This window comes from Cervus canadensis, chromosome 30 (genome assembly GCF_019320065.1).
Source record: "Cervus canadensis isolate Bull #8, Minnesota chromosome 30, ASM1932006v1, whole genome shotgun sequence".
In the NCBI taxonomy this organism is placed as follows: Eukaryota; Metazoa; Chordata; class Mammalia; order Artiodactyla; family Cervidae; genus Cervus; species Cervus canadensis.
The window spans coordinates 34075533-34102842 of record NC_057415.1 but is presented as its reverse complement, the minus strand read 5'-3'; the positions used below and the strand labels follow the sequence as shown (position 1 = coordinate 34102842).

The 27310-nt window shown below is 44.2% G+C and overlaps 1 protein-coding gene and 1 non-coding gene across 3 annotated transcripts in view; one reads left to right on the top strand and one right to left on the bottom strand.

The window, feature by feature from the left end:
• The window catches only part of SNX30 (sorting nexin family member 30), a 111418-nt gene that overhangs the window by 53448 nt on the left and 30660 nt on the right, over window positions 1-27310 (bottom strand). Inside the window, exons 1-2 of one of the 2 annotated variants that reach the window (XM_043453818.1) lie at window positions 24213-24868; window positions 12335-12526 (exon numbers count right to left, since the gene is read on the bottom strand). In XM_043453818.1, the coding sequence (XP_043309753.1) occupies window positions 12335-12526; window positions 24213-24305 (285 nt within the window). In that variant the 5' untranslated portion in view covers window positions 24306-24868. Of the gene's footprint in view, window positions 1-12334; window positions 12527-24212; window positions 24869-27310 lie in introns of those variants that run through there. The other variant, XM_043453817.1, reaches the window with a different exon arrangement.
• On the top strand, window positions 18643-18715 carry TRNAG-UCC. Its single transcript has one exon. It is a non-coding gene; the product is annotated as a tRNA-Gly (tRNA).

Below are 27310 nucleotides of genomic sequence, written 5' to 3'. Positions count from 1 at the left end.
TTTCATTCCCCTCCCTCAGGAAATGGAACTATCCCCCAGAATTGTGTTTAGAAAACATTTGATTCATCTTCTCCAAGCTTAACTTTGAAAATTTCTTTTAGTAGATCCCTGGAGAAGAAAATGGCAACCCACTCCAGTATTCTTGCCTGGAGAATTCCATGGACAGAGGAGCCTGGCGGGCTACAGTCCATGGGGTCAAAAGGAGTCGGACACGACTGAGTGACTCACACACACACACACAGCGTAATTCCACTTAGAATCTTGCTTACTGAATCCAAATCTGTGACTCTGTTAAAAAAATATATATGTTTCCACCTTCTGCTAAATATGCTGACAAGTTTTGCCAAAGGCAGAGGAAAAACAAAAAGTAGAGATAACAGATCACCTGCTCATTTAGGAACCAGATTAGATGAAAACAGAAAAGGTTTCGCCTACTCTGCCATATCCTACCAGGACCATAAGCCTGAAACTATACTGCATTTTAGATGATTTTTTTTAATCTAGAAGGAAACAATACTAAAATATCATTGTATGGCAGAAAAAATATTAATCACATCCCCTTCCCTGAACTTAAGGTTTCTGAAATGTGATTCCAACACTTAACAACAAAAACCAATACTAAATAAAATGAATTTATATCAAAGCAAGATTGTTATACATTAATTAGTCCAAACCAAAATTATGTCTCAGATACATCACTTTTCCCTATGAGGGTACCGACTATATGACAGTCATAGTTCTCAGAATTTAAAGCACAAAATAAAAATGGCTCGAGCTATCTTTTTCAAATTTATTGAAATCTTTCACATCAAAAGTCTGTTTTAATCCATGGCACCAAAAAATCTCCAAAACAAATAAACAAGAGTCATCCATCACAGAAGCAGCCAGTGAACAGTTCTGGCATCAAAAATTATGATTTCATCCTCCCCAGAAGCCAGGCTCACAGACTGAGCAAAACTGTGAAGCCAAAGGACTCGATTTTGGATTAAACCCCAACCTACTTTTTCTGCCTCTTTTCCCCTTTTCAAAGTTCTGCACACCAGCGATGCCCATGAAACACAACCTTCCCCTGTGAAGCAGAGGTAAGGGCGGCAAACATGGGCACATTTGTTTAACTTAGGCATTTATGGTTTATCAGAAGATTCCCGGAAGGAATTAGTGTTGTAGAACTAGAGAGAGAGAGAGGAGAAAGAAAAAACTTAAATCTAAATCACTATTTATGAATCTTTAGGCACAAGGGTGACAGAAACATGGCCAGTAGCCTGGCACTTTGATGTGAAGAGCCAACTCATTGGAAAAGACCCTGATGCTGGGAAAGATTGAAGGCAAAAGGAGAAGGGGGCGGCAGAGATCAAGATGGTTGGATGGCATCACTGACTCAAAGGACATGAGTTTGAACAAACTCGGAGAGATAGTGGAGGATAGAGGAGCCTGGTGTGCTTCAGTCCAGGGGTCACAAGGAGCTGGACACGACTGAACAACAACAAGAAGAATGGCAACAAGGCCCGGGGCAGGAGCAGTCCCGGCGGCTCTGGGACAGCACCAAGGCTCCCAGAGCTTCGGCTCCCTCAACGGGAGGGAAGCAGTTGGAATGGAAGTTCTTCAAGACCCTGCAGAGCACCCCCAACAGCCTCTGTCTGGGGACTTGCCAATGATTATGGGCTCATGAGAAGTAGCTTTTGAAAGATGACAAATTAATGCAACTCATTTTCATTGTAAACAGAACTGGTAAGAGGGCTCTGCTTTCTGCCCTCCTAAGTGGTACATGGTATCAACTGGTTGCTCCTCTTTATTATAGTTTGCAAAACCATTTCACTGAATTACAGTCTATGTAACATTTCTACTCTAACTTTGAAATCAATCTTTGATAACCGCAAAAAGCAGTATGTATGATGAAATACAAGTTTTATTTCTGCTGTAACCAATTTTACTTTCAGGCAATTGCTTTTGGGTTTTTTTTTTGTTTGTTTGTTTTTCCTTCTTATTTAGACTAGACACATTTATTTTAAAACTTCAGGAAAATTAAAGAATAAAATAAAAATAAATAAAATTAAATTAAATTAAAGAATAAAATAAAAACCATAACCCCTCTAAACAGAGAAAAATGCAATTATATTATGGTTTCCATGTTTTTTTCTATGCATAGTCACTTATATTTTCTCTATCTCTTTAATACATCGTGGATATCTTTCTATACCAATAAGTTCAGATCTACATAATCATCTTTAATCCACATGGATATATCATAATTAAACCAAATAACCATTTCGGTTATTTCCAATTTTTCAATCAATAGATCATTACAGTAAACATCACTGAGCAACTGTTTGATAATTCTCTTGAAATTATGAAACAGTAAATATGAAAGAGCATACTAATTTTTAATCAACAAACTATTTCCAGATATAGACCAATTTATTTTCTAACCATATATTCTCAATAGTGGTTATCTTTGATGGAATTATAACTGAAAATAGTATATCTGTTTTGTTTATTTAATGACTGTTTCAATTGAATATCCTTTAGAATACTTGTTGGCTGTACATTTTTCTTCTTTTCCTAGAAAAGTTTATTTTTAATTTGTGAGTCTAGTCTTTTCCATTTGTGAAAATGCTTTAGAGCCACTTAACCTATCATAATTGCCAAATGGCTTTTACTACACGGAATTTTTTAAATTGTTAAATAGTCAAATTTATCCATTTTTTCCCCTTTAGGGTTGCTACTTTTAGTGTCACTGGTAAGAAGGCTATCCTCATTGTAAGCTTTAAAAAATATCTGCCTGAATTATCTCCTTTATTTGTGGCTTGTGTGTGTGTTTGTGTTCAGTCAGTCAGTCATGTCCGAGCCTTTGCAAACCCATGGACTGTATAACCCACCAGGCTCCTCTGTCCATGGAATTTTCCAGGCAAGAATACTGGAGCAGGTTGCCATTTCCTACTCCAGGCGATCTTCCTCACCCAGGAACTGAACTCACATCTCCTGCGTCTCCCGTATTGGCAGGCAAATTCTTTACCACTGTGCCACCTGGGAAGCTCCTTTATATATTTGTCTTTAATTGCTACTATTCTATGTCTAGGACTCTATCATTAGAAAATACTTTTTAAAATTGTGGGAAAGATATTTGTATAATGATGTTCACTGCAATATTATTTAAAATAAACTCAAAGAACCTAAATATCCAACAATAAAAAAAAATGGTCAAGGAAATTATGGTATAATTATTCTACAGTTATCAGTAATCATGCCTACAAGACATTTTTAACAACAAAAATATAGTTTCAATATAGTTTTAAGAAAAAAGCAAGATACGAAATTGTATATGATTTCTTTGGTATTAAAATTTTGGACATAAAAAGTTAGAAGACAAATCTAGAACTGATAATGACAATTATCTATTTTACATTCAACTTTATTTCCAAATTTTCTAATATTCTTGTATAATACTTTAATAGTCACAAACAAACCTGCTCATTTTAAATAATAACTCACTTAAGAACAGAGGACTTAAGAAATCAGTAAAACTTGTTCAATGCTTTGGAAAGCAGTAACACAAAAAAAAATAATAATAATCATAAAACAGAAAGGATGCTCACACTTGCTGACCCAATATTTATTTTACTTATCTTTACCACTTCTTGTTCTAGAAAAGATATAGTGATACTTGGAATATGATCAAGTGACATAAATTAGAAGTAGGTGAGCAAGATAAAGGAAAAATAAGGACAGAAAGAAAAAGTAGAGCTGAGAACGAGGCTAGCAACACGCCCTCACCTTGGAATTCTGCATGCTTGTTAAAACTGGGCCACAGACATCACTGTGAATTTCTGGAGGGAAATCTAGTCTGTTATAAGACACTCAGTGCTCGTAAAATGTGCAGGTCAATAAAACCCCAACTCTGAGTCTGTAGTAAAATTTTCCTCTGTGAAATTCAGGGTCTAACTTAGAAAGAAGGATAAAGTACTAATAAATGTTTATCTCTATTTTCTAGTATCTGTAGTCAACAAAACAATGAAAAAGGAAGTGTACACCCACAATTCCATGAGAGGCGACCACTTCATACCTTACTGTGTTCCACAGTCTAGAATGTTCCACAAAGATCACAAGATCATGTGTACACACCTAAAGTCAGATCTACAAACAGGCAACCGAGCACAAACATGGCAATGAAGAATATCCAGTTTCACCATTGCACCCTACGAATATCTCCTTGGTCATTCTTAAGCATCTCCACCCCATTTTGTTAACTCTGGAAGACCAAGCACAGAGCCACAGTAAAATCATCACCCGGGAGCTCACCCAGTCCCTGGGCCTCACCTTCCCACTAAAGAATGCCTCTTTATTCCCTAGGGGCTGATGGGCCCAATGACTGTGGACTGAAGCCTCTCCCAAGAATTTTCATTAAATTCAAAATTTACAGTCCTTTCACTCTAGAGAGATGCAGTCTTTTGTAATAAATGCCATCCATCTAGGCCACAGCTGGATCCTAAGAAGCCTGAGCGACTCCCTCCCGGTAGAAAGGACCTCTTCCCTTATCAAATGGTAGCCAGCTCATCTCATTCTCGGAGAAGACAATGGCAACCCACTCCAGTCCTCTTGCCTGGAAAAGCCCACGGACGGAGGAGCCTGGTGGGCTGCAGTCCATGGGGTCGCTGGGAGTCGGACATGACTGAGCAACTTCACTTTCATGCATTGGAGAAGGAAATGGAAACCCACTCCGGTGTTCTTGCCTGGAGAATCCCAGGGACGGGGGAGCCTGGTGGGCTGCCGTCTATGGGGTCGCACAGAGTCGGACATGATTGAAGCGACTTAGCAGCAGCAGCAGCAGCATCTCATTCTGCTTCAAAGCCCCGCGGCGCTCAGCACACCTGAAACACCTGAAGAGGCTTCTGGCCGCCTCCCTCTGACCTGAGCTTCCATTTACCTCCTCCTCAGACCTTTCCACCTAGTTCCCTGGGACTCCTGTTCCGTAAGTCATAACGTTCTGCAGTTCCCTGACCTGCTCAGATCCTGAGCCGGCTCTCCCCCGAGAACACACCCCACCCTCCACCTTGCTGTGCCATCGGGTGGAAGGCTGCAGGCGTCCTCACATCTCACAGGCCTCTGAGAGCAAAGACCGAGAGCCGCTGGTGACAGGCGGCTCACGCCTCCCACAGTCCTCCACGGCCGCCGGAAGTCCTTGAGAGGCTCACGCCGTCAGGACACAGCCCTCTCTGCCTCTCCTCACGCTGTCACCCGCGGACACTCCGGCCCTTCTCCTGACTCCCTGACGGTACAGCTTCTCGGGCTTCACAACTGGGCTGCCCTCAAGACCCAGCTGCAGCCACACACAACACTCACCTCTAAGCCAACAGCACCTCACCCCGTGCCCACGGCCTCTCCACAGATGTTGCCGTCACGCTGAAGTTCAGACATCTCCCTTGCTAACTGGCACCTCCAGACTCTTCCATTTGCCAGTACCCCTGCTTACTCAGCCTCGGGATCTGCAGTTCCTGACAATCCATCCACTCCTGTCTTGACTTTCTTCCTCATTCAGCCGTCAGTTCCACGATGAATCACTTCAACCTCTCACCTGCCAATAGCCTGAATGCCCCTTCTAAGCTGCCATTCATGTGTGCATGCCAAGTCGCTTCAGTCCTGTCTGACTCTTTGCGACCCTATGGACTGTGGCCCTCCAGGGTCCTCTATTCACGGGATTCTCCAGCAAGAATACTGGAGTGGGTTGCCATGCCCTCCTCCAGGGGATCTTCCCAACCCAGGGATTGAACATGTGTCTCTTATGTCTCCTGCACTGGCAAGCAGGTTCTTTACCACTAGCGCCATCTGGGAAGCCCATCATTCATACAGCTCTGGCAAAAATGCAACCACCTACTGCCTGCTTTTCCAGACTTAGCCACTGTCTGGAGGAAAAACAAAACCAGGGAAACACACTGAAACCATAAATTCTACAATTGGACCCGCAACACTGCCAAGCAATCTCTGGATACTTGCTTAGTCAATTCTCTTCCCCATTTCTCATGAGTGAATGCAAAGTTTTGAAAGCTTCTAAGTCCCACTTCAAAACCTCCCCCTTCATTCTTTGTAAAGACTTGGTCATCTCTTCATGGGAAAACTGCAGATATAAGCAAAGCATCCCTCAACTTCCTGCCACAAAAAACTCCTACTTCCGTTTTTCCTCCAGAAACAATGGGAAAAGTAGGCCTCCCTCATCGGAGGCTGTTCCCTCCCCCAATTCTGCTCAGGACTCTTTCCTCCCTCCTCCTCAGTGGCTTCCATCCTTACCTCCAACCTCTGACCCAGTTCTTCTCTACCAACACTGGCCACGCGGCACTTGTACAAGTCTCTTCCATCCTAACAAAATGCCTCTCCCCTCAAAGCCACAAGCCCACTGCAGCCACCGGTCTTTCTCTCGTTGACTTTCATCGCAAACGGGGTGCTGTACCACCGCAGCGAGACTGCTCTCACCCTAGTCATCTACAGCCTTCTCATCATCAAATCTAACACTCACTTTGTAATCCTTATATATAACTTGACCTCGGCAGCATTTAGCCTCTGTTGACCACTGAGGCATTTGAAGATAGGAATTAATTGGGGCATAAGCCTTGGGCTCCAAAATCACTGCAGACTGTGACTATAGCCATGAAATTAAAAGATGCTTGAAAGGAAAGTTATAACAAACCTAGACAGCATATTAAAAAGCAGAGACAACACTTCACTGACAAAGGTCCGTATAATCAAAGTTATGGCTTTTCCAGTAGTCATGTACGGATGTGAGAGTTGGACCATAAAGAAGGTTGAGTGCCAAAGAACTGAAGCTTTTGAACTGTGGTGCTGGAGAAGACTCTTGAGAGTCCCCTGGACTGCAAAGAGATCAAACCAGTCCATCCTAAAGGAAATCAGTCCTGAATATTCATTGAAAGGACTGATGATGCTGAAGCTCCAATACTTTGGCCCACCTGATGGGAAGAGCCAATTCATCAGAAAAGACCCTGATGCTGGGAAAGACTGAAGGCAAAAGGAAAAGCGGGTGAGAGAGGATGAAAGGTTGGAGAGCATCACCGACTCAACGGACATGAATTTGAGCAAACTCTGGGAGACAGTGAAGGACAAGGAGACTGGCCTGCTGGCAGTCCATGGAGTCGCAAAGAGTAGGCCACGACTTAGCAACTGAACAACAAAAAAGTTTAGTGATGACTATCTGGTGATGGGATAACAGTCAAGAAGAGGATGGCTTCTAAAGGGAGCAGCAGGCACCTCTCTATTTCTAACACCCAATGTACCTGCACTTCATCATCAATTTCAAACAGTCAGGCCATGGTAGCAGACACCACAGTGCTGGCGGGGTGGGGGTGGAACTTTCTGGAAAAGCATGTCTTTTTGAAAGCACGGACTTCCCTGGTGGCTCAGACGGTAAAGCGTCTGCCTACAATTCGGGAGACCCAGGTTCAATCCCTGGCTTTGGAAGATCTCCTGGAGAAGGAAATGGCAACCCACTCCAGTATTCTTGCCTGGAAAATCCCATGGACGGAGGAGTCTGGTAGGCCACGGTCCATAGGGCCACAAAGAGTCGGACACGACTGAGCGACTTCACTTTTGAAAGCACAGCACAAGACAGATCTGGGTTTAAGTTTTAACACGTTAGTTGCACGTCTTTGAGCAATTTTCTCAATATCACTGTGTCTTAGGTTCCTCATTTGCAGAAGTAAGAATACTATCAGTACCTACTTCCTTGAGGATTAACTGATGATATATTTAAGGCACTTAGCGCAAAATAAATGACAGCTCATCCACAGAATGGAATACTGCTGCACTCTTAGAAATGACAGCATAAAAGTGTGCTCACTGGCATTTACTAGCAGAGAAAGACATTTGCAACATATTAAGTGAATTGGCCACTTGAAAAATACTCATTTTTGTGAATGGATAGAGACAAATAGTTCGGAAATTCCAAATTATTATTTCTGGCTGCTAAGCTTCTGCTTTTTTATTTTATTGTTTTAACTTACTTGAGTTTTTTAATTTCTCTGTAATGAGCACATATTAGTTATATAAAATTTGAAGGGTTCCAACTGAAAAAAAAAAAAGTACAGCATGTGGGAAATGCTCAGTAATTCTCTATCATGATGATGTTATCTTCTAGAGACTGCCGAGAAAACTGCTAGGATCTGCCGGCCCTGAGAAGGCTACTCTCCACAAATGGAGAGATAAGATACCCATGACTTAAACCTGGGTGGGGAACACTTTGCCTGCTTTGGCTCCCAGCCCTAGGTTCATCTGAGCTCAGGAAAAGCAACTCTGTACTTTGGCCAGTTTTTGTCATCAGAAATCTGAACTAGGCCTGGGAGTCAAAGCAATAAAGTATTTCTACAACCTCATCCTCGGACCATTAACTCTGCTTGATAATCTCAGCAGGAATGGGGGTCCCGGACAAAAGCAGGTGTTTGGGAACCTGTGTTGACATCTGTCCCCTCTCTCAGCCCCAAACATCCCTCAATTCATGCAGTTCAGTCACTCAGTCGTGTCCGACTCTTTGCAACCCCATGAACCGCAGCATGCCAGGCCTCCCTGTCCATCACCAACACCGGGAGCTTGCCCAAACTCATGTCCATCGAGTCGGTGATGCCATCCAACCATCTCATCCTCTGTCGTCCCCTTCTCCTCCTGCCTTCAATCTTTCCCAGCATCAGTCTTTTCCAATAAGTTAGTTCTTCACATCAGGTAGCCAAAGTACTGGAGTTTCAGCTTTAGCATCAGTCCTTCCAACGAATATTCAGGACTGATTTCCTTAAGGATTGACTGATTTGATGATCTCTTTGCAGTCTAAGGGACTCTCAAGTCTTCTCCAACACTACGGTTCAAAAGCATCAATTCTTCAGCGCTCAGCCTTCTTTATGGGCCAACTCTCACATCCATACATGACTACTGGAAAAACCATAGCTTTGACTAGATGGACCTTTGTCGACAAAGTAATGTCTCTGCTTTTTGAAATGCTGTCTAGGTTAGTCAAAGCTTTTCTTCCAAGGAGCAAGCGTCTTTGAATTTCATGGCTGCAGTCACCAACTGCAGTGATTTTGAAGCCCAAGAAAATAAAATCTGTCACTGGCATTGTTTCCCCATCTATTTGCCATAAAGTGATGGGACCAGATGCCATGATCTGAGCATGATCTTTTTAAACATGGAGTTTTAAGCCAGTTTTTTCACCCTCCTCTTTCACTTTCATCAAGAGGCTCTTTAGTTCCTCTTCACTTTCTGCCATACGGGTGGTGTCATTTGCATATCTGAGGTTATTGGTATTTCTCCCAGCAATTTTGAATCCAGCTTGTACTTCATCCAGCCCAGCATTTTGCATGATGTACTCTGCATAAATAAGCCGGGTGACAATATACAGCCTTGATGTACTCCCTTCCCAATTTGGAACCAGTCGGTTGTTTCATGTCCAGTTCTATCTGTTGCTACTTGACCTGCATACAGGTTTCTCAGGAGGCAGGTACGGTGGTCTGGTTTTCCATCTCTAAGAATTTTCCACAGATTGTTGTAATCCACACAGTTAAAGGCTTTAGCATAGTCAACAAAGCAGAAGTAGATGGGTTTTTTTTTGGAATTCTCCTGCTTTTCCTATGATTCAATGGATGTTGGCAATTTGATCTCTGGTTCCTCTGCCTTTTCTAAATCCAGCTTGAACAACTGGAAGTTATCAGTTCACGGACTGCTGAAGCCTGGTTTGGAGGATTTTGAGCATCACTTTGCCAGCATGTGGGCTCCCCTGGTGATTCAGACGGTAAAGCGTCTGTCTACAATGCGGGAGACCCGGGTTCAATCCCTGGGTTGAGAAGATCCCCTGGAGAAGGAAATGGCAACCCACTCCAGTACTCTTGCCTGGAGAATCTCATGGACAGAGGCACCTGGTAGGCTACAGTCCATGGGGTTGCAAAGCATTGGACACAACTGAGCGACTTCACTTTCTTTTTTTTTCTTTCTTTCCTTCCTTCCCTTCCCTCTTTCTTTCTTTCTTGCCAGCATGTGAGATGAGTGCAATTGTGCAGTAGTTTGAGCATTCTTTGGCATTGCCTTTCTTTGGGATTGGAATGAAAACTGGAATTTTCCAGTCCTGTGGCCACTGCTGAGTTTTCCAAATTTGCTGACATATTGAGTGCAGCACTTTCACAGCATCATCTTTTAGGATTTGAAATAGCTCAGCTGGAATTCCATCACCTCCACTAGCTTTGTTTGCAGTGATGCTTCCTAAGGCCCACTTGACTTCATACTCCAGAATATCTGGCTCTGGGTGAGTGATCACACCATCATGATTTTCTGAGTTATAAAGATCTTTTTTATATAGTTCTTCTGTGTATTCTTGCACCTCTTCTTAATATCTTCTGCTGTTGGGACCATACCGTTCCTGTCCTTTATTGTGCCCATCTTCCCTTGCATGAAATGTTCCCTTGGTATCTCTAATTTTCTTGAAGAGACCTCTAGTCTTTCTCATTCTATTGTTTTCCTCTATTTCTTTGCATTGATCACTGAGGAAGGCTATCTTATCTCTCCTTGCTATTCTTTGCAACTCTGCATTCAGATGGATATAGCATTCCTTTTCTCCTTTTCACATATCCCTAAGCATCCCCACTCCAGTACTCTTGCCTGGAAAATCTCACGGACGGAGGAGCCTGGTGGGCTGCAGTCCATGGGGTTGCAAAGAGTCGGACATGACTGAGCGACTTCACTTCACTTACTTCAAGCATCCTTTCTATACAACACTCAGAAAGAAGGCTCCAGATAAATCACCAAGATATTAAACCTGGTGTCACTATTTGAAACAGGAGAAGAACAGGACTCTGGTTTGAGGTCAGAAGTGGAATTCATAGTAAGAAGCAAGAACTGATCCTCACAACAAGCTCAGCCTTGAGGTGTTGTCCTTGAAGCCCAGGGAAAACGTGGGACTGGAACTTGGAAGAGATTATCCTGAGATAATCTTGACTTAAGAGAAAATAAATAACCCCAGGAAAACAGAAGTAAGAGAACAACAGAGAAAGGGGCCACGGGAGGGCAGAGAGGAGGCAGAGGAGAGCGTGGTGAGCTGCAGGACCGCGTCAGCCCGAGAACCGACGACGGGGAGGCACACGGCAGGCGGGAGACAGGGGGGCGGGGAAGCGTCGGGACAGGGAGACAGGGGGGCGGGGAAGCGTCGGGACAGGCGAGCACTGCTGTGCCAGCAAGGTGGGCCCCTTGTCATTCAGCCGTTTAGAGCACAAATTCAAGAAAACCAGGTTTTGCATTTCACTGACTACAGGCTAAAAAATAAGTTGACCCCAGGGTGAAAAATGCCGACAGAGGTACATATAGTCAAAGTTCTGGTTTTTCCAGGGCTTCCCTGGTGGCTCAGTGGTAAAGAACCCACCTGCAATGTAGGAGACGCAGGTTCGATCCCTGGGTGGGGAAGATCCCCTGGAGAAGGAAATGGCAACCCACTCCAGTATTCTTGCCTGGGAAATCCCATGGACAGAGGAGCCTGGCTGGCTACAGATCATGGGGTCTCGAAGAGTCAGACATGACTTGGCGATTGAACAACAACAAGGGGAAAAAAATAAGTAACTAGAAATGATTCATGGGAATACACGTATCAACCTAGGACCTCCAAGGACATAATACACATCGAAGCACCTAGCGACGCTGAGGAATATTACCTAGTGGCAGAAGAGATGGGGGAAAACTGTGTTAGCACACGTGCATGTACACACACACAAATTTTCAGATGTCAACCAGTGCAGAAAAGCCCAGGCACATGTAACACAGTGGCACATGGCAGAAAGTCAGTAAATATTAGTTCCCATCCTTTTTTGACATCAAGTCTAATGACACCAGATTGAAATCATGGTCTCATCACAGAGCTTCAGGTTGATACAATGACTCATAAATTTAAGGAGATTATGGGACTTCCCTGGCAGCCCAGGGGGCTCAGGTTCAATCCCTGTTTGGGGAACTAAGATCCTACATGTTACACAGTGCAGCCAAAAAAAAAAGAGAGAGAGAGAGAGAGAAAGTAATGAGATATCAACATGTTAAACACTATCACCATAGAAAGTAAGTGTCTTACTTTCTATGACTAAATTTGAAAGACGGGAGTCACAGTTTCTCGTGCATTTTAAGATAAAAGAAAAAACTCACATATAACCCTTTTAAATCTGAATATACCCACTCTCCGAAAGAGCTATACCCACAACTGTGATAAAGGTGAACAGAGTTGTGCAGAGGGAGGGAAAAGGAGAAGGCAGGAATCACGGCGGGAGGACCACGTCTCCAAGACAGAGCACCCCAGATGGGAGAGAACAAAGGGACCTACTTTGGTGGTGATCCTGTACGTGATGTAGGTCTCCATCGTACAGACGTGCTTCTTAGGATCATCAACCGTGACAAAGAGGTCTCTGGTCTCACCATCCATGTCATCATCAAGCTGCAGTCTGTTGAGCAGGGACGACGAAGAAGCTGGGCTCGCAGTGCCTGCTGGAGTCCCGCCGTTGGGCAAGATGAGATCCTGGGGGAAGAGAAGGATCCCCTTACACATGAGCTGAAACGCTCTCCTAGAGAACAGCAGCACAGGTGGCTGGTGCAGCCAAACCAAGAAACACCTCCAAACACAAAAATAACTTCCAAAGAATCTGATCCTCTCCTTTCTTAACATTTCTTAAGTGAACAGAGTCTTTTATGACCACAAGAAACACACGACAGGCAGTGCTCTCCACCAAATCCTGTTGACTCATCTCCCAGCGCTGCAGGAACCAATGGTTCGGGGACGGAGAACCTTTAAGAGCCACCTGCATCGTCAGACTTGGACAGAGAAGGAACTCCTGAACACACCACATTCTTTCATTTCCCCACTTTCTCAAGACCTTCACTTGGGCCCAGGTGAACATTAAAGGGCCAGAACCCTCTTAAATACCTAACACATTTGAAAACTCAACCAACCATCATGAAGAGATAATTAAACATTATATACCTGGAATAAGTTCACACCACTACCTATTAAGCATGCTTCCCAGAAAACTCAATCTATATCCTGAACAAAGCTCTAGATTCAGCACCAATTTACAGGAAACAGAGGAGTGAGGAACATGCTAAAACAATCTCTAAGGATGTGATAAGCAGAATCTACACTATGTGAAACTAAAGAGACCTAAAGATCCAGTTTCTTCCATAAATAAACTGCAAGGAAAAAAAAGAGGAAGAGATAGAAAGAACACCCATAGATGTAAAGAAATGTAAGAGCTCTATCAACAATTGCAATGGGTCCTGATTAAAACACAGGGTTAAAATATTTTTGGATATTCAGGAAAATTTTAATATCAAATAATTATTTGATGACATGAAGGAATTATTAGGTGTGGTAATGAAAGTATGAGGATTTTACAAAGTCTTCATCTTTTAGTAACATGTAACTATGGTATTCATAGATTAAATGATAGAATGTGTGGTGTTAACATCTGTTTTAAAATAATTAAGGACAGATAGTTGGGTAATGGGCTTCCCTGGGGGCTCAGACAGTAAACAAACTGCCTGCAAAGCAGGAGACCCGGGTTCAATCCCTGGGTCAGGAAGATCCCCTGGAGAAGGGACTAGCCACCCACTCCAGTATTCTTTCTTGCCTGGAGAATTCCACAGTCAGAGGAGTCTGTGGGCTACAGTCCATGGGGTCACTTACAAAGAGTCAAGATGCACCAAAGTTGATCATTATTGAAGCTGGTACTTGCAGATTCATTATAAATTCTCTCCTCTTCCATATTTGTTTAAAATTTTCCACAATAGAAAAGCTTAAAGGAGGTGGGGAGAGCAAGTACCAGAAAAGAAAGGGAAGGAAAGGTTAAAAACCTAGGGACTTCTTTCTTCTTAGGTCTCAGCAGGAAGCCACTTGAATCAATTATGTCCCTTTAATATCAAAAAATATGCAGTCTTCCAGTTACCTTTTCTGCTTTTCTTCCAGTTGCCTTATGCTGCTGCTGCTTTTCTGGTTTTAAGATTTGACAAGAGAACAAAACCCTGTCCTAGCAGATGTGAAAGCCTCTGAATGTCACTTTGGAATAATTAGAAGGCAAAGACTAAGGAATATGGCAAGAAAATGACATGATACTAAGCAAAGGGCCTTGGTCAGGAATGCAGAAAACAGATCACAGGCTGTGGGGCAGTCAGATCACAGGCTGCGGGTGGAGAGGTGCTTTCCCCTGAATGATGTCTTCTTGTGTGCAGGCTGGATATGACTTCGCCCCCAGAGAACAGAACATATAGGAAATGAAAAGTCAACCAAGCCATCATATCCACGTGCTTCAGCTGAACATGGCTCATCTGGGAACAGGGTCTGGGACAAGGCAGAGAGAAGCACAGTCTGGGGTCAAGGGCAATGTCACCCAACTAAACGGGTGACGGAAAGTAAACAAAAAAAGGACCGTCCTTTGTCTCCCTGACCACAGATAATGTAATCACATTCTTAACATACGCCATCAAAAATAGTTTTGTAATTACCGAAAGGGTACCATTTCACAGAAGGTACTCAATGGGAATGGACCCACTCCTCCACTTCTCAGCCGAGCGGCTTGTTAGCTGGGAAGGCAGGCCCCTCGGCAGCTGCTCTAGTGTGGACCACAGAACCTTGATACAGCAGATCCTGCAAACTGCTTCCTCAGCACACTGATGCCAAGGGGCATGCAATGTCCCTACCCCAGGGTCTAGGGACCCATGAGAGGACATCTCTGGAGCTCTGAGACAACTATCACATCTTCATCTCCTCAGTAAATATTTAAACGCTGACCTCAGGCAAGACACTCAACCAGGCATTGAGGGGCCCCCTCTGATTTTTTTTTTTTAATCAACTCTAGCTCACTGGGCCTCAGAAAAGCCTCATCACCTATGGCTAAACATTGCACAAAAGAATTAAAGAATTCAAAACCTTTAGTCAGATAAGCCAACATCAGCTCAGACAGCAGTTTTCCACAGTCTGGCCTGAATTGATACTGGAACTCACTATGCTGTTTCATATTCCTCATCACGGCTTGCACAGCATATTCACACCCCTCTTTCTATGCAGGGGGCTCCAAGGATCTCACAGGAATCTGCCCAAATGACCCCCTCTTGGAATCCTTCCTGGATCCACGCCTAGGCAGAACAGCCACTTCCTTCTCGATACCTTAAAGATACCTCCATGGAAGCAATTTTCATAGTTTTAATCATTTATTTACATATACAGCTTACCCACAAGCACTGTGCATCCCCAACAACTGTAACTGTGCCTTGTTTGTGTGTGTGTGATTATCTGCTTGTTTGCAGGTACCCCCCATGACTCCAGCCACCTCCCCTAACCTTTGCTCTGGGGACCTCAGTCAGTAACCCTCCGGGAACAGCCCACAAGAAGGTCTGAAAAGTCTTGGCCGGAGAGTGGGAACTTCAGTTCTCAAGCCAGTTAGTGGGGTTTGGGGAGGACAAGAGCACGTCAACCAGACCTTGTCACATAGCAGATTCTTTCCTTTAGACTACACGACCAGGAAAAACACCCGTACCTATCCTACGAGGTGTTCCCTGGGGTGTTATTTGAGCATATATGCACAGTCAAAGAGCGATATGCCTGGAATCTCCTAAAAACGGAAGCTACGGTCTTCGAGTTCCACGGCACATCTATGCACAGGGCCTCCACATTCCTATTTCACTGGCCCCTGCGTCAGCCTTGTGAGGTTAGCAGCCAAACACTCTACCAAGGAGGAAGCAGACTCGAAAAAGTTGAGGACTGTGTTCAAACGTATGGAAGCCAGTCATCACTCTGCTGAGTTGAGCCCAGGCTTCTGGGGTCAAGGGTGTGATCAAGCTGAATCCCCTTTGTGCAGCATCTCCCAACCCAACACTGTCCTCTGTCTCCATTCTCAGGGCATAAATCCTTTTGGGTAAACACAAAGTGTCTGTTTTTAAAGCAAGTCCAGGAACGCAAACATTTTCCCTGAGGGTCTGAATACACGTTATTCCCCAGATAACCCCTCTCAAGATACTGTCCCCATGAGGAACAAAGGTAAACAGAATATATGAAAATCTTCGGAGGAAGGGCAGGGGGTCAGGTGGACGCAGTGACCTGACTCCTCTGCCCCTGGAGTCCTCTGGCAGCGTGTCTGTTTCACCGAGACCTGAGCGAGTGCTGTGGGAGAGCCGTGCCTTCGCAACTAATGTGAATTACAGGACGGGAGAAGGGAGACAGCCGCTTGGCTCAACGCAAAAGCCTCCTGTCTCCTTGCTGCTACCTTATGGTCAGTCCTCCTTACTGCAGCCAGAATGTGCTCTGAAAAATGTCAATCAAAACACATCACACACACACATACACACACTGGCTCAAAACTCTCCAAGACTTCCATCCACTTACGTTCAGAATAAAATCCAGATTCCCTCCCATAACCCACCAGGGCCAGCATGATCTTGTCACTGTCTCTGACCTCCTCCCAGACATCCTCCCCTTCCGCCCAGCTCATCCTGCTCTACATACTCTGGCCTTGGCTTATCCTGACCTCGGGGCCTTCATCCTTGCGGCTCATTCTGCCTAGACACAGCTCTCCCCACTCTGATCGCCACTGGGCTGGCTTTTCTCCTCGAACTGGTTTTTGCTCAAATGACACCCACTCGGAGAGGCATTCTCAGCCCACAAAAATCTAAAAATAGCCCTGCACCCCTCCAGCATCTTCCAGTCCCTTCCCTGGCTTTATTTTCATCGCAGGACTCACCTCTCTCTGAAAATGCATTGCATATTAATTAATTATGTCTGACTCTCCACCAGTCCGTAAGTTCCACAGAAGCAGAGACGTTGTCTTGTCCACCCCTCAGTTCTTTGACACATAGTAGGTACTCAGTAAGAATTTGCTGAATGAATCAGTTTCGGAAGTGATCCAACTCAATCTCTTGTCAATATAACGTCCTCAATAAATGCCAGTTGAAGGAGAATGAAACAGGCCAACCTTGCCAGACTGCCTAGTTTTGAACCCCGGTTCCACCATTTACAAGCAGCATGACTTCAGCAAACTCCTAATCTCTCTATGCCCCAATTTCCTCACTTATAAAATGGTCATAATGAGATTGAGTTAACACATGGAGCAATTAGAACAGTACCTGGAACATGGCAGGCTCTACATCACTATTAAAATACTTACACACACACACAGAAGTCAACTTGTCTGCACATATTCATGCATACCTTTATAGACTATGGGGCTGGGTTCACAGTAGACAATAGATGCTGCTGAAAATTAAAATTACACCTAGAGTCACAGGCCCTGCCCTAACCATATCTTTGTCAGTATTTCACTGTAACAATAAGTCTATCTACAGCAGCCCTTGTGAGAGTTACAGCTACAGAGGTGACAAATAAATGAAAACGTCTCATTGCTCCAAATGATCAATTCTTACTATGCAATTTCAGTTATAAAAGAATTTCTTCTCCCAGCTTCCCCTTTTTACTTAGGAAGAGAAATACATAACTAGGCCACTCTGGAAACTACCCTTATCCAAAGAATTTCAGTTAAAAGATCCAACATCATGGTCAGCCAACCGCAAGACAGGTTATTAAACTAACAGAAGTCACCAGTAAAATTCTATTGCTATATTAAACACAGGGTTTAGGAAAAGAAAGTGGTATGCATTAGGAGCCAACATGGACATAATGAAAACAAGTCATGCTAAAATACTGCAATTTCTCTTTTTGATACTGTTAGAGAAATGTGGTCACCATGATGATCTAGTTTCAGAAAGTTAAGTAGCTCAGTTGTGTCCGACTCTTTGAGACCCTGTGGACTGTAGCCCACCAGGCTCCTCTGTCCATGGGATTCTCCAGGCAAGAATAGTGGAGTGGGTTGCCATTTCCTTCTCCAGGGGATCTTCTCCACCCAGGGATCAAACCCAGGTCTCCCGCATTGCAGGCAGACGCTTTAACCTCTGAGCCACCAGGAAGAGCCTGCCAAAGCCTCTCAAGGCATCCTGAACAAGAGAAAGGTCAGAGCAACAAGAAGGTGCCTGCTTGCACTTTCATGAAGTCAGCTGCCCTGGGTGGGTCCACCAAGCACAGAGGAGGCAAGATCGCAGATTCTGAAAAGGCTGGACTCTAAGAGATGAGGGGACCACCTAAAACGAGGAGGAGGCCAGGCTACACTGGACCCAAACAACAAGAGGAACCAAGCCAAGTCTTCCTCACCGACTGTCCCTGACCCTGGCTTTCTTTCTTCTAGGGCTTTTTCCCACAGCGAGACCATTCAACTGACCTGTCAACTGGTCACTCAACTCAACCTACAGTTCAAGAAGACAAATGTAACATCAAGTGCAAACTGGGTATCCAGTTACTCACTTGTTCTGGTTAGAGGCAACTAGCAGGACTGTTTTACCTCACTAGACCAAAAAAAAAAAACGAAAAATCTATCCAGCCTATACTAACTCATCATTCAGACCCAAGAAAGCTGAAACATGAGGAAAGCAACAGTCCTTAAGAGCAGAAAAATGTACACATTTGAAAAAGATTTATCCCATGAAACAGTACACTTTAGTCCACATTTACTCTGTACTCTCATTTAAAAAGAAAAGTTAACAGAAAGTAGAAGAGGGAATAAAAAAATTAAAGCATAAATTGAAAATAAACAGGGGACTTCCCTGGCAGTCCAGTGGTTAGGACTCTGCGCTTCCAAGGCAGAGGGCACAGGTTCAATCCCTGGTCAGGGAACTAAGGTCCTACATGCTGCTTGGTCAAAAAATGTTTTGCTTTTTTTTAAGTTTCAAAGTTATAAATGAAACAAAAATTTAATTCTTCTAAAAGATGAATTACATAAGCTAAAACTTAGGAAGCCCGATCAATATAGAAAGAGTAAGGGGGAAAATGAGCAGGCAACAACGGTTTAGATCTTACTTCTATGTATGATTATAAACTACAAGGATGTGCCATGAATAGCTATGTTAATACACCTGTAAGTCTCTATGAATTTCATGACTTTGCAGGAAAATGTATGGCCAAGGACAAATTAAATTGAGGTAGAAAATCTAAACAAATAAATAACCTCAGAACTGTGGTCAGAGAACCTTTACTGAAAGGTGAGCTAAGTCCCAATGGCTTTATAGCTGAGCTCTAATGAGACTCAAGGAAAAAAGCTCTGTTTTGTTCAAATGCTCCAAAACACTTCAAAAAATGAAGATGGTTTCAAATCAGTTTATTATAGGAGTCACCTATGAAAAATTGAAAGCGTTAGTCACTTAGTCGAGGCCAATTCTGCAACACCATGGACAGTAGCCTGCCAGGCTCTTCTATCCATGGAATTCTCCAGGCAAGAACACTGGAGTGGGTAGCCATTCCTTTCTGCAGGGGATCTTCCCAACCCAGGGATCAAACAGGATCTCCTGCATTGCAGACACATTCTTTACTGTCTGAGCCATCAGGGAATATCTGATATCAAAATAGTAGGACCAAAAAAAAAAAAAATAGTAGGACAAAAAAAGGATTTTTTTATTAGATTAAGTGTAAACTTTGTCAATAAAATTATAGCAAATGGTACAGTAAAACAGTTGTTTTTTAAAAGAAAGAAAGAAAAATAATATATCAGGGTTGATTCAAACATTCTCTAGGAAATAAAACATTATTTAACATTAAAAAAGTTATAATGCTATATATTATATTAACTGATCATTGTCAAATATAATCATGCCCACATCTGCCAAAATGTTTGCTGGCATCATTCACTGGTAAATATCACTCATTCCATTAAAATCTCTATTAAGAAAAAAAAAGGTCCCTAAATATGTTAAAGAGTATATATCAGAAAACATCAGCTATGAACCTTGAAAACACTGCTCTAAGTGAAAGAAGCCAGACATGAAAGCCCACATGTATAATTCCATTTATCTGAAGAAGCCAGACAGGCAAATGAGAGACAGAAAGCAGACTTTTGGTTGCCAGGGGCTGGAGGCAAGAGGAAATGGGAGTGAACACAATAAATATGAGGTTTCTTTTCCCGGTGACAAAATAATCTGGAATTCAACATTAATGATGGTTGCACAGTGCTCTGTGTACACTAAAAACCACTCAGTTGTACAGTTTGAAATGATGAATTTTATAGTATGTGAATTAGATCTCAGTAATATAGTTTTAAAGAAGGAAGTAATATGAAACCCTGAAGGCATGTCTATTAAATTCAGAAACAAGACTCTGATACCTAATATCACCCCTTTATTCATATTGCTCCGGAGACTTGAGCTAAAGCAACAATGTACGACAGGGCTCCACGCACTGCAATCATTCAAGCCAAACATGCAGTGATCTACCACATCACTTTCTGGCAAAAGGTTGGTTTCTTCAAAAATTAATCTAAAACTGCGATACCCATAACAGGGAGAAAATGCATGTAAAGCATTTTAAAATGGTAAGTCTAAACCGAGATAAGGCATTTACTACGTGGTTCACCGACAAAAGGAGAGGACAGAAACCAAACCGTATGGTAGACTATTATCGTTTGCAACTGTTCACTCCGTACCTTTAAGAGGATTATATACCCTCACTATGGCCAAGTGACTGCCGCCAGGAAGGCTCATCCCCACTTCCTAAGTAACCTGCATCGGCCAATGGTGCGTGAGCAAATGTGACCTACGCCATATGGGAGCAGACACGTTAACAGCCCCGCATGTTTCCATCAGCTCTCATGGTCTCTTCCCTCCTCTGCTCTGAAACTAGCACGTGCCAAACAGGCTGAGCTTTCAGAACGGAGACTTGTGGAAAAGAGCCATAGCAACGGACTCATAGCCACCAACACAAAACTTGACCTAGAAATGAATGCTTGCTGCAAACCTCTGTATTTTGGGAGCTGTTCACTACCACAGCAAGGCTAATACATATAATTATAAAAATGTCTATGCAATCTATTCTGTGGCTGAGCTGTGCAACACGAAGGACCTTAGTTACCCAACCAGGGATCAAACCCCCCTGCATTGGGAGTTCAGAATCTTAATCACGGGACCACCATGGAAGTCCCAAAAATGTCTGTGTAATTTTTTTTAAAATCTGGGTAGGAAATAGTGTATAAAGAACATGGAATTTTAAGAGGCACAGTTTTTTTTTTTTTCTGCAGAGTTACATAAAATTCATCTTAACCATGTGACCTAAGTCCTAGGACTCTTACTTGCTCCTCAGCAGTTCAGTCTTCCTTCCTTTCCACCCCTGCCCTAGAACCGCATCTCCAATATTCTCCAAAACCTCCAAGGTTGCTTGCACAAGCGTCCCCAACTTCCCACAGCCCAGCAGTCTGTGATGTCTAGGTTAGCATCTTCCCTGAATAGACTTACATTTTCCCACTTAGGATTCTGGAGCATTACTTATAAGGGAAAGACTCTTCTTTAGACATGGGTTAAGAGATCACTTTTAATTATTTGTAGGTTAATAAAGTCATTTCAAATGAAATGGTTTCCCCAACTTTTCTGTTAGAAAAATTCCCTTCAAGTAAACTCCTCTACTGGCCTGACCCAAAAGATGACCTCCGACAAGATTACAAATGAAGAGCAAGAGCCCACATCCACATTCTCCAGCTCAGCTTCCAATGTTTACTACCAGCTTTTTCTAAGACTCTCCAGACATTCCTGCGATTTTGGGGAGGAAAGGTTTATCTCCTACCCTCAGATGAATTTAAACATGATCTCTTTCCATCCTTCTAAAGATGTATAGTGAACCATCAACCACATAGTGAAACGTCTAACACACATTAGTCAAAGTGCTGACACAGAGCCACGAGGATGCGACACCTGTGTTTAGATGACTCAATCTGGCTGGGCAAGTGGCCACAAAAACCTCTACCTGTGATGCAAAACAATATGGGATACTATCGAGGTCCATGCAAAATGAAGGAGGCTCGCAAAGGCTGCTGCAGCAACTCGGGAGGAACAAGAAAATTTGCTGAACAGAAAAACAAGATAGTGGGAGAGCTTAGTCTGGACACTCCAGGCTAAGAAATCGCTACCTCTGAAGGAGGAGAGGTATTTCTGAAAAGTGAAGTCGCTAAGTCGTGTCTGACTCTTGCGATCCCATGGACTATAGCCTACCAGGTTCCTCCATCCATGGGGTTTTCCAGGCCAGAATACTGGAGTGGGTTGCCATTTCCTTCTCCAAGCTTGTCCCTAACTGATTGATTCCTAGGACCCACATGACAAAGGTTCTAACGCTGTTGCTGGTCAAGCACGTGTGTGATGTGGAGGAATGAAAACATCAAGCCATTTCTGAACACAAGAATTAAACCTCAGCCAAAGTATCCAACGAAAAGAACATGACTCTCAAAATCTCTCTGAAAACCTCCTTCCTTCCCACCTTGATGCATTCTGCCAACTGAAAGCTCAGCAGCAAAGGCGTTCTCTCCCTGACATTTCTACATCAAAATCGTGCAGGGGTCTGGGGCAGAGAACCCCTCAGATCATCCAAGTTGTTTGTGTCACTTACAAGAAAAGACTCAGAAGCTGTATGTAAGAGGTCATGCAGGCGGTCATGTGAGGACGTCAGGTCTCTGCTCTCTCACCTGGCTCTGTGGTACGCCACATAACCCAGACACTCCATAGAAGGACAGTGATGCACACGGCACATGAAGAGCTCCAGAAGACCAACTGAGAAAAACTTCATGATGGGTGGGAATCAACAGAGGAGGAGAAACAGCGTTTCATAAAGACCTACCGGGGGTACTTCCCTGGTGGTCCAGAGGCTAAGACTCCAAGCTTGGGCCTGGGATCGCCCCCTGGTCAGGAGAACTGGATCCCACAAGCTGCAACTAAGACCCAGTGCGGCCAAATAAAATTTTAAAATAAAAAAGGACCCACTGGGGATATTCAGTCTAAGGGTCTCATTTCTACACTCTCCCAACCCTAAAGCATCCCATCTACCTCTGGTCTTTTAACAGAAGAGGCTAGGCAGGAAGGAAGACCTGGGCTTAGAGTCCAAATGACTGGGCCTGAATTCTGGCTTTGCTCCTCACCAGGCCTGGAGTAAGGTGCTCAATCTCTCTGAGTCCCAGTTTCGCCATCTACGACACAGAGGAAGTAAGGATTCAAGAAAACACGCAAGTAATGTGCTACCACAATCCCTTCAATGTGTTAGTTCTTCCCCACCCTTCACACAACACTCCTTACTGTGCCGTTTGTTCACCTCACAAACTGGTCCTAACTGACGTGTTTTTGCTATCATCTGACACGGCACCGCACACATGGAATGCACTCAAGTGTCTGAGGTAACGAGTCAGATGCCTACGGAGAGATAAGGGAAGCATCTTGGTTTTCAGAACAAGGACTAAGACAAAACAATATACTTACATGGCTGAATATCTACTAGGTGATCAAACACTTGTTGATTAATCATCACCTCAGACCAAACTCCTTTTCAAGGACAAAAACCATTCAAGTGAGGAACAGACCAGGGCAAGACTCCACCACCAATTCAGCTGAAGTGGCTACTCTTAAAGCCACGCTTACACCACTCAGCTGTGCTTAAAATAGCCTGGTGCACTGGGCAACACTAAAAGTGTCTCGTCCTCAAAAATGACCTGAGGCTCACCATTCCTCCATAATCGGGACTCTTTCTCTGGAATCCAAAGACACTCCATGCCAAAAATAATGTGCAAGATTTTGCACATGCCCTTGTAAGTCTGAATCTTCCTTTGGAGAGAACCTAGCATTTTTTAGAGTCCCAAAAGTATCCATGGGGGACGAAGTTAAGCCCCACTGCTTCTAAGCTGTCTCTCTCAATTAAAAAAGGAAGCAGAAGTATATCTGAACTTACATGAGCTCCCCAAATTCAAATCGCTTCTTAGTTGAGTACTGTCACACTCCACGATCTGTGACACACAGACCCTGCCTTTAGGGGTAGGGATGCCCTTGAACTTCCATCCGAGCCTAAAACTAACCTGAGGTGAGCATTTGTCAAATTAGAAGGAAATATGTGATTGTACTCAAATAGGTCACAGTTGCTTGATCTATTAGGATTCTTTCCCTAATAGGATTCTCTCAATATTAGTCTTGTGGCATTAAAACACTGTGATGTTGATTCAGGAATCTGCATCTAACCACAGAGGAGCTAAGAGAGATGCTTTTCTGAGAAATTCTTCAAAGCCTGAGATACGGAACCCCCATGGCATCCTTTCTAGAAACCTGAAGCATGCCCACCTCCCACCCAAGAGGACAAATGCATTTCCAGGCTTGAGACCTACCTGGCTACCTGGCTGCTCCAGATCTAATCCCCACACTCCTACTGACAAGACTCGGACTGGACCGGGACGTGGGGGATCTCTCTTTATTTCCATGGTGAATGGATTTACTGCAAAATAAGAAGGCACTCAACATCCAGCTGATCACAGTCTAAACAACCAGGAGAGAAAGAAAAAGCAAGAATAGGACATTCTACACCAAAACAGCTCCAGAGAGTTTCACAACTAAGTAACCAGACAAGGAAAGTGGGGGAAAGGCAGGAACGAAGGACGTGCCAGAAAAGGGCCCCGTGCTTCATGCTGGTTGGTCTGGCCCTCTTATGTGGGTGTTCTGAGCTCAGAGGCAGAAATGAGCCCTGTAAATATTAATATAAGGATGAGTGGAAGTATTTCAGACCGGGTACAAACGTAAAGGGCAGAAACAGATAAAAGAAGTCAAGGAATGAATGACAGGAAAAAAAAAAAAATACTGCGACCTTATCTGCCTATGAACTATGAGGATAATAAAACAAAGTCAGGGACTTCCCTGGTGGTCCAGGGGTTACGAATCCACATGCCAATGCAGGGGACACAGGTTCGATCCCTGATCCAGGAAGATCCCACATGCGGAGGAGCATCTAAGACTCTGCATTGTAACTCCTGAAGCCCGTGTGCCTAAAGCCCACACTCAAAAAATAAGAGAAGCCACTGCAACAAGAAGCCTGAGCTTGGCAACTAAAAGAGTAGCCCCCGCTCATCGCAACTAGAGAGGCCTGCACAGCAACCAAGACCCAGCACAGCCAAAAATAAATAAATTAAATAATACATAAATCAAAACAAAGTCAGCAAGGGGGCAGCTTCCATGTGGTGGTGTAGCAGAGGCTGAAGGGTATGCATCCCCGCGGGGAGGTGTGGAGGTCTGTCTTGAAGCCAGTATACAAGGGAGCAACAGACACAAGGATTTCTCAAGATGCTTTCATTTACACTTCACACACAACAGAGAAAGATGTCACCTGTCCACAGTGAAGATGCTTATTATTACTCTTCAGTTAAGGTGGTTGTTGTGGGGAGGCGGGGACTGATAGATCAAGGGAGAGTTAACTTTCTTCAAAGCCACTTTTAGGTATAGCTGTTGTTTGACAAAATTTAGCTGAAAGACTACCTTCTTACAATATATGTAATTAAATACGTTTTCAGCATCTAACTTCAAGGAATCTCTGTGAGACGGCAGAGGGAGTGGGACAAAATAATGACCACTTTCTATTTCTTCTGTAGGCCAAAAGAGATGTTTTCCTACACGCAGGCGTTTTAAGTAGCCTAATTACCAGGGTACCATCTTCCCTCAAACCACAAATTACAGGATATGGAAAGAAAAAAATCTACTCATTCATGTCTCCATCCAAACAAACATTTATCGAGTTCCCACTGAGTGCCAGGTACTATTCTAGAAGCAGGGGAATTTGAGGAATCAAGTTTTGGGGTGGAGTGCGGGTGTGGCATGGACCCAGGACAAACAGCAACATGATATAGTGAGACAAATACACGGATAAGGGGACACCGCTGTGCTGGGGTCCGGAGAAAGCGAGAGTAACTGCACTTCAAGGCCGGCTCCAGAGAGGCACCCTGCCCTCCCAGCCCTCCTACCAGCTCTGCGGCAGCAAGAAAACCACTTGAATTCACCAACGCTCACTGGAAAATGGCAAGGCCAACCCATCCAGATGGCCAGGCAGCATGGAGGGTACAGAGAAGTCTGTGAAAGCCCGTGTACACAGTGAAGAGCCACGCAAGGTGGGGCCAAGGCATCCCCAGCGTGGAGCGCGGCCTCAGCAGGACAGACACAGGGAAAGAGGCAAAGGACACAGCTGGGGACTGGCCTTGTGGGCTGAACCAGGGGCAGTGGCTGGGAGGCCGATGAGCTCCAAACTCTGCAGGATCTCAAATACCAGGCTTAAGAATCTGCGGTGCACCCTACAGGCAGTGGCTAAGCTTTCAGGCAAGAAAGTGGCAATCATATGTAAGGTTTCCAAAAAGACTTCAGAAAGGAAAAAAAAGAAACAAACACAGATCAAACAGAGAGGGGAAGAAATAGGAGACGAGAGAGGGATCATTTAGGGAGCCCTTGTAATTGTCCAGGCACACCTCCCCTGCCCTGCCCCCAGTGGTACCTGAGCCAGGTGGGAGATGCCACAGAAAAGGACAGGTGAGAAGGTCGGGTGGCCTGGGAGACGCTGATGATTGTCTCCTCGGCAGGAAAAAAAAAAACCAACAAAAACAGAGTCTGGCCACACCAGAGGGATCATGTTTCAAACAGGTAAATTACAGAGGATTGGAAATTCCTGAAGTTCCAGCAGAACTGAGTAAACGGTAGGTCAACAGCCCTGTGTGCTGTGCTTAAATCCACGAAGCCCATCCCTGGGACGAGAGGGCAAGTCCTGCCAAAACGACTGTGCTCAGGAAAGCTTACCCCAAGGTGGCCGGGGACTTGCCACTCTTACTTGGGGGGAGCGGCCTCCATCAAGCAGACTCCACCCACTCACCTTCCATCACGTGCGTCCGGGATGGATACCTGTCTCAGGCCATTTTTCCCCTGTCACAGCCAGCACGCTCACTCAGGAACTCACGGGGGGAGTCTCACAGCAGCGTCCACTTAAGGCCACAAGAGCAAACAGCCCGCAGACCGTCAGCACCGCCTGGCTCCAGCACCTGGCCGAAGGGTCTGACTGTCACCTGAACCCACCTACGGCAGGGAGCCAGCTGAGCGCCCTGGGAGCCTGGGCTATGAAGTGACTCAAAACAAAACAAAATGCCAAAACCGAAAGCAAACTCTTGGGACTGAGAAAGATCACAGGACTTGGAGACAAAAACCCATACACACACACACACCTCTAAGTCAAGGAAAAACAAAGAAATCAAATATTTTAAGCTCATACTCTCTGCTGAGCACTGTGCAAGCTTGACGTGGTAGGTCTCAACCCTCAAAATGATACAGGGGTGGGATGGGGGGTGAGCTTGATTATACATGTTCCTACTAAGAGAACAGGTCTGGGGGGGTTAAAGGATGGGCCTAAGGTCACTCTGCCAGTACAAAGCAGAATGCACAATTGGAGCCCAGCCCTGAGAGT